Source organism: Mustela putorius, unplaced genomic scaffold (assembly GCF_011764305.1).
Source record: "Mustela putorius furo isolate JIRA1106 unplaced genomic scaffold, ASM1176430v1.1 tig00000832_pilon_pilon_pilon, whole genome shotgun sequence".
Lineage (NCBI taxonomy): Eukaryota > Metazoa > Chordata > Mammalia > Carnivora > Mustelidae > Mustela > Mustela putorius.
The window spans coordinates 1,140,748-1,148,728 of record NW_025421491.1 but is presented as its reverse complement, the minus strand read 5'-3'; the positions used below and the strand labels follow the sequence as shown (position 1 = coordinate 1,148,728).

Genomic DNA, 7,981 nt, shown 5'->3' with positions numbered 1-7,981 from the left:
CTCCAGGGTTTGTGGGCTGCTGCGCCGATTAACATAGGAACCTAAAAGTCAAATCTTGACCTTTAAAATGCACATTTCTGTGAAATAAAATGGCCTGTTAATACCAATTAAGCAAAACACAAATGTCTAACAAAAATAGAGATTTATTAACAAGTTACAAAATCCCAAGACCCTGCTTTGAAACAATTAAAAAAAATACAGGCTTTCTTTCCAAAGCAGAGGTTGAATCCATTTTACACTGTAAGGGTCTAGTGTAATGCCCTTTTACATACTAAAATAATTAACTCTGGCCCGAGCTCATTCACTCACAAGGCTATACACAGCTCTGTAAGACTTCTCATGCGAAGAAAAGCTGAAACATCTCTCTTCACCCTCTTAGCTGACGGACTGTATTCTTGGACATTTTGGCTTTAACATGTACAAATCTCTTCCGTGCTCCAAAGTGTCACCTCAACTTGACGTGTCTTCTCTGGAGAGCGACGAAGCCGAGAGGAAGGGTCTTGCCTGTCTGAACACTGAACGGGCTTGCGGCCCGGAAGGCCCCCCGCCCACTACAGCTCCGACTACCCTGTGTGCGCTCCGTGCCTGCTAGTGCTTTAAATGAGTCAACGTCACTTGTCAGGAAACGCAGTGACCGCAGACAGAACTTTTGCACGAAAACCTTGACTCAACCGAACTTCTAGAACCTGGGGTCAGGAGGCATCAGGAGGCAGGGCATCACGCGCTAGGGGCCGAGGCGGCGATGTCCTTGCAGAGGATGACGATGGCCTCTTCGTCGCCACTTAGCGTGTCCTCTGTGGCGTCACAGATCATTTGGACATGGGTTAGGAGAGTGTCGGGCTGCTGGGCCCCCAGCCAGACGTCTTTAATGTACAGAGACACCAGGAATGCTGCGGTGGCTGAGGAAGAGGTGGACAACAGGGCCATTAGGACACAGGCTACTTCGCTGGAAAACCGGTCACTTCCCCCCAATGCCCCTCCCCCCACGCATGGGGACACAGGGGCTTTGCTCAACGCCCAGTGAACTGTGGCAAAAGGAGGCGAGCCAATGTTTAAAAAAAAATTAATTTTGCCTTTGCTTAACTTTGGGGTTAATCTTCTTTGCTCTAAAATTAATCTTTTTATTTGATCAATGTGTGTAAAATGTACGGAAAGCTACTACAACCCAAGTTTCTTCTTGGTTCTGGCCACCCGTACCGAGAATCAGAATTAAGGTCTGAGGGGGCGCCTGGGTGGCTCAGTGGGTTAAGCCTCTGCCTTCGGCTCAGGTCATGATCCCAGGGTCCTGGGATCGAGTCCCACATCGGGCTCTCTGCTCAGCAGGGAGCCTGCCTCCACCTCTCTCTCTGCCTGCCTCTCTGCCTACTTGTGATCTCGGTCTGTCCAATAAATAAATAAAATCTTAAAAAAAAAAAAAAAAAAAAAAAAAAAGAATTAAGGTTCCGAGATCATTTCACGTCATTTCATCAATGGCACAGGGGAGGTGACAGGGCTTCCCAGGCCCAGACTCAACTCCCCGAAAGCGTCCAGACGAGAGAAGCCATCCCCCGCTCCTGCCCCTGGGGGTCACCTGCCGGGCCCGCTGGCTCAGCTGTCCTCCCGTCCTGCCCCCTCCCATCCCTGGGGAAGGGGCGTGGAAAGGACGGCCCGTGAGCGTGCCCGGGCGTGTACGTGCAAGTCCGCACACGCGTGCACCTGCAGCCACGGGTACCCCGGGGGCCCGTGAGAAGGAAGCCCTCGCAGGAGGAAGGCTGGGAACGGAGGACAGCTGGCGCCCCGCAGTGGGCCTGAGCGGGCACTTGTCCGCAGACACTCGGCCGCCCCTGGGCTCTCGCCTGAGAGCAGAGGCCTCCGCTCCCTTCACGTCCGGGCCGACGGCAGCTACGAGCCCGGCACTCTGGCTCGGCCGCGTGAGTGCTACATCCCGAGTCCCCGACAGGCTCGACGCGGCACCTCACCTGCGGTGGCTCCATCGTCCTCCTGCAGGGAGGCGAGGCAGAGGCGCTGGACCGCCGGGTAGCAGGGGCTCCGCGCCGGGCCCTGGGCCGCCAGCAGCTGCAGCAGGACCTCGCTGAACAGGCAGGCCAGGCTCCGCGCAGGCCCTGCCAGCTCCCCGGCGCTGCAGAACCGGCTGTACAGCTTGAAGATGCTACTCCTCATGGCGCTGTCCCCGAGCAGCTCGGCCACGACCCCCGGCTGCGGCAGAATGTGGCTCTTCAGCCAGCCGAGCAGTCCTGCGGCCTCCGCCCTGCTCGGTGGACACTCCGCCACCGACCGCAGCGCCCAGCGGACCGCCAGGGACGTGGCAGCGCACGCCAGGCCCGGTGCAGTGCTCTCGGGGGCGGCCCCGACCGCGGGCCCCCAGTGGGTCAGTATGGACCTCAGGAGGCCCCTGCACGTCTCCAGGGCGGCTGCCTGCGCCTCGGGATCAGCCGTCTCCTCTGCCTCCCCTGGCTTCTTCTTCCGGCCCCGTGGGCCTCGGGCTCGGGCTGGCACGACAGGCTTGTTCTTGTCCTTGAGCATCTCTGTCACCCACCCAGAGAGGAAGGAGTGAGCCTGACACCCTCTTCCCCACACGGATCGGGGGCAGGTGGGTAATGGAGCGGGGAAGAGGGAGAGGTCCCGAGAGCTGGCCCTGCTCGGCTCCCACAGGACATGCTCCTACCCTGGAGACCCACGAGAGCTCCACACCGGACCGGACTGTGACGGTCACTGCTGCTCTCAGGACAAACCCCGTCCGTCCTCACCACAACCAGAGCCACCTGCTGGCCCTCCCCGGGAGCAATGACAGTGGCAAGGAGAGCTCCAAGCCAGGTCTCCCCAAGGATGGGGGGCCCTCGGGACCTCAGCAGCTTCAGCCACGCTGCTCAGAGAGGGCGCGTGCTGGCGGCTCTGCGGGGGACATGAGCACAGTTTGGGGAACACCACCCGGTCGGGTCCCGACACTCACTCAGGAGCTCCCTAACTTGGTATTTCTCAATGGCCGATCTCAGGTCCTCCTGGAGCTTCGCGTCTCTCTCGAGGAGACTCCATTTGTGCAGGAGGACGAGGACGTCCCTGGTGGACAGCACCGTCTCGTTCACGGTGAAGCGGTTCATGTCCTTGAAGGCCTGCATGACGGTGGCCCGGTACCTGAGCACGGAGTCGAGCGCCGCGAAGAAGCTGGTCAGCTGGGCGGAGGCCAAGGTCGGCCTGTAGGGAGCCAACGTCACACACTGAGCGAAAGCTTCCTCCGCATCCTCCAGCCCAGGACCAGCGCGGCTGGGCAATGCCACAGACCCAGAGGGGCCGAAGGTCCACCCACGACTCGGGTGACCCTTCACAACAGACACCGAAGCATGGAGCCCACCACCAAGAATAGGAAAAAGCAAGCCGCCCCAGCAGAGGCTCGGTGGGGACCCGAGTCTCCCCTCCATGCTGAAGGCATAGAAATCTCCTGGAAACCATGGCTAACCGGGAGAGCGAGGCGGAGAGGCCGTGAGGGTCGGGGCACCAGCCGCCTGACAAGCACCACAGGACGGCCGACGCCCCTGGGCCTCAGGGCCTCACAGACTCAGCCTCACCCACGGCCAAACCCCACCATGGGCTCCCTCAGGAAATCCGCCCTAACCTCGAGGGAACTGAAAATTCAGTACCAGCTGCTCCACACAATATTAAAAATTATTTTAAATAGGAATCAGTTCTCAAACACCAGTATGTCCTTCAACAGCCCCAGAATAAGAAAGCGGTCTGTCGACACTGATTTCTTAATTCAGAGCAACCAAAGACCACATGCTCTCAGATTTATCAAGAAAGTCTTCACTGAGATGATCATCCATTGGCGATCAGTTCTTCCGGTTCTAATCAGTACTACCTCTGTGCCTAAGCCAGAACTCCGAGCGCACAGGCTGTATTTTCTCTAAGACTGTGCTGTGGAATCTGGGGAGCAGTCAGCAGTCTGAGGAACCGAGGAGCATTATTACCAGGGGCCAGATGGAAATGCTGGAATTTTCGAGGAGAGTCTCAGACAAGTGAGTCTGTGCGGGCTGGCGAAGGCAGAGGCAAGTCTGGGAACAGCCTGCCTTTCTTAGGCTTAAAGTCACGGAAAAGATGTTCTTTCTACAAGATACCACTTAAAGTGCTTGAATCAAATTATCAAGTTGTTTGCCGCTAAAAATGATCTGCTATGACACGTTTTAGGTTTCCAGAGTGTCAGGTTCTCAGGGTCGTGAAAGGAGCCTCCCGAAGTTGAAGCAGAAAAGAAGAAACAGCTAAAATAGATTTTCTGACATCATCCATGGCTGACAGCAGCCCTCGGGCCCACAGCCCCACCTGTGGAGCCAGGACCGAGGGGACCACTGAGAGGGGGTGTCCACAGAGGCCCCATGTTAGGGGCCGTGCCGGTGGGGCAGGCGTTTACCTCAGGTGCCTCGTGAGTGCAACAAGAACATACAGGAACTCGTTGACCAAGTGCAGGGCGAGCAGCTTCTGAGGCTCCTGGGACCCTGGCTGGCAGGAAGCCGGGCCCTCTGACGCCACTCCTTTGTCCCCCAGGTTGGTCACCCACAGTGTGTGTAGCAACGAGATGATGTTGGACAGCAGCTGGGTCTCCAGAAACCTGCAACCAAGCACGGAACTCTCACTGCTGTGTCCTCTCCTCTCGGTGACCCTGGCTGGAGCAGGGGTTGGGGAGCCACGGGACAGACTCTGCCCGCAGTGGCCGCCCCGGCAGTGGGTGGCAGGCTGGCCCCTCCCCCAGCAATCCGGAACCTGCTCACCCGCACCGCAGCCCCCAAAGGCACAGCATCCGAGTCAAAACAGCGAGCAGGCCACACAAACGGCTTCGGCATGGGGTGGGGCGGGGCGTGATTCTCATTTCTAGCTCCGCCATCCCCTGAAGTCCCAACGAGAGAGTCTGGATTCTACTGCCATCTCCCACCCACACTGAAGCCCGCAGCGGACTCCACGGTCTCCACCGCGCTCTCTTCCCACCCAACACACGTCTCACACACAAGGTGCTCACCTGCTCTCAAGGATGTGCAAAATCCACGTTAAAAGGCTATAGTCCCGCAGGATCTCATAGGCGGACTGGGCATCCCGGGCAGCGTTCTGCAGAATTTCGAGAATCCAATTCTGAAAACCCAAAACTAAGAGTTACTTCTCAGTACGAAAACCAATTTTACTGGATCAAAGGAACAAGTTAAACAAAACGACGGTCTGTTCTGTTCCCAGGCGGTGGCAGACGAAGCTTGCCTGGCTAAGTCTGGGAGTGTGGTGGCGATGTTGGCCAGACACAGACTCCACAGCCACTGCCCGCCCTCGGGGAGCCCACACCTGCGAGTCCATCCTAAGGAACCAACCCACAGGCCTCAAGTCCTGGCTCAGAAACCACATGGCCCAGATGTGAGGCTGGGAGAGAACACGGACCCACTTCGTCCAGAGAAACAGCTAGTGGCCCATTTTGTCCCTTCGGTTTTACCACCTGGAAAGGCAGACAGAAAAACGGGACTGCCCCTTGAACGGTGAATTGGGCCTTTTAGAGTTCTCCCATGCCATAAAAAATAAAAAACTACTGTATCCAAATTCAGTTTATTCCGACGTGTTTCTCTCTTCTGAACTGCTCACATTTACCCACATTTTATACACCATCAGACACAAAAGCTGACGGGGCTACAAATTAATCCAAATACCGTGGCTTCACTTAAGTTACTCCTTCGGCCACCCCTGGCCTTTAGAACACTCAAACACGAGCTCTTGGTCGAGGGCATTTCCTCATTGGCTCTGACACTGTTGGTTTTGACTCCAACTCTTGTTTCCTAGCTGAGTTTTGGGAATCTACAGCTTCTGTGCATTTAGTGACATTCTGGTGGCTCCAAAGGGTCACAGTTACTGGGTAGCTCTACTAGCAAGCCAAGCCACAGCGGAGGAGCCATGACAAATAGTACATCACCCGAGGACAGATGGCAGTGAGTGCCAGCCCACAGCCTCGACAAACAGCACATCGCCCGAGGACGGATGGCAGTGAGTGCCAGTCCACAGCCTCTATAGGAAAGGCACTCGTGGGATCTCATTTTCCCTCGTGGAAAGTCAGCTTGATGTCACATTAGTAGGTCGGTCATGTCCAGGCTGGGATTAGAATTCACACAGATTTCACTTGCAAATAAAACCTTTAGAAATATGGGGCAGCCCTGGGTGGCTCAGCATCTGACTCTTGGTTTTGGTTCAGGTCACGATCTCAAGGTCATGAGATCAAGTCCCCCATCCAGCTCCATGCTGAGCATGGGGTCTGCTTGAGATTCTCTCTCTCTCCCTCTCTGCCTCTTCCCGTTCATTCTCTCTCTACAACCCGCCCCCCCCCCCCAACCACCTTGAGAAGCAGCACAGCCCTGCTGTGCTCAGACAGACTGTGGGCGCCGCCTACCTGGGCCTCGTCGTCACACAGCGGGCTGTTGAAGAAGGACAGGACGATGTGGAAGACGCCTCTCCGGGCACAGAGCTCGTAGCAGTGCCTGTCCCGCATCCCCTGCCGCAGGATCTCGAACAGCCATTCCCGTTCTGTCTTATGCTGTAACCCAGGCAAGCAGGAGACTGCTGTTCCCGACCTGAGGCCCCTGCAAACCCCACCACTCCCGAGTGCCAGCAGCAGAGCAACAGCCACAGCTGCAAAAACGTTTGTCTGTTGTTGGCTGTGTCATTGAAGAGCCTTAGGATTTGACTTGGTTTTTTTAGACCAAGTTCAAACACTGCCCTGAATCGACTCATGTGGACATCTACAAAATCACATTTAATACTGACCCCAGCCCTTCACCAAGGACACAGAATGAGAGTGCCATAAAACGTAGGCCTCTTAAGGACTGTTTTGAACGTGTGAGAAACCACCTAAGAATTAACACATGGCATGAAAAGCATTTCTACAAGCGAGCCTGCGTGACCTTTCACTTTCCTGACCGTCTCGCTCCAACACTGTCTGCGCAACTGGGCTGCCGGCCGCCAACAGCACCCAGGGGAGAGTACCAGAGTGACAGCAGGGGCTCATGATCCAACGGAGGAGTCTCCGGGGCCCTCGGGGACTTCAGAAGCCTCACCTCCAAGTCTGAGCTGTAGAAGAACTGGTAGAAGCCCGGAACTTTGCTCATATTCAAGTACTCGTGTGACAGCAGGAACTTGTTGATCTTCAAGTACATGTGGTCCTCTGAGAACAAAGGCAGAGAGTCGCTCAGAGCAGGCCCCAGCGGGACCCCCACACTCCACTGGAGTTGGGGAGCAGGAGCTGGGGATCAGAAATCCGTACCCCCCACGGAATTTTTGTATCCTTACTCCGATTCTCGGTTCTCGAGAACCAGACTGCAGCAAGAAGACACCCGGCTCCAGGCTGCACACGGTTCAGAAACCACGGAGGATGCTGCCCCGCCCCGGCCAGCAGCCCACCGCATGAGCTCCAATCGGCTGGGGTGCAGAGGGGAGCTGGCGCCCACCCTGACCGGCCTCTAGCTGAAGGGCAGTGTCCCAGCACGGGAGCCTCAGACGCCCCCCGGGTCACTCTGGGATGCAATGAGGCCGATGTGGACACACGTCTCCTCCCCTGCTGCCACCTACCTTCTGATCACTGCCTCCGACCTGTCCTGACTGCCCGGATCCTCGGAGGCCACCCCCTGACCACTGCTGCCTGTGCTCCCGACCCTGACATTGGTCTGAGATGGCACAGGCCGGACCAATCACCCTGGCCTCTGCTAGGATAGTTTCTCCCAGGTGTCTCTTTCTTTAGAGTCTACAAATGACTGATTACTCTCTCTCCTCCTGTAATTTCTAAAAGAAAAACCATGAAATAAAAACTATACGGAGAAGATGGAAACTAGATCTGAAGTGTAATAGCAATGCGACTGGAGAGGACCTGCGGGACCCTGGACAGGCTATCTGACATGGGGGGCCTCGGATGGCGGGGGGCTGCTTCTGTATCTGAACGAGACCACATGACACAGAACCCTGTGGCCCCAACACAGCC

General features: G+C 56.5%; 1 protein-coding gene across 1 annotated transcript in view; it reads right to left on the bottom strand.

The window, feature by feature from the left end:
* Positions 1–125: 125 nt before the first annotated feature.
* URB1 (URB1 ribosome biogenesis homolog) overlaps positions 126–7,981 on the bottom strand; it is a 68,241-nt gene continuing 60,385 nt past the window's right edge. Inside the window, exons 33-39 of the mRNA XM_004757502.3 lie at positions 7,065–7,171; positions 6,401–6,544; positions 5,003–5,112; positions 4,400–4,597; positions 2,951–3,192; positions 1,959–2,525; positions 126–899 (exon numbers count right to left, since the gene is read on the bottom strand). Of these exons, the coding sequence (XP_004757559.2) occupies positions 718–899; positions 1,959–2,525; positions 2,951–3,192; positions 4,400–4,597; positions 5,003–5,112; positions 6,401–6,544; positions 7,065–7,171 (1,550 nt within the window). The 3' untranslated portion in view covers positions 126–717. The remainder of the gene's footprint in view (positions 900–1,958; positions 2,526–2,950; positions 3,193–4,399; positions 4,598–5,002; positions 5,113–6,400; positions 6,545–7,064; positions 7,172–7,981) is intronic.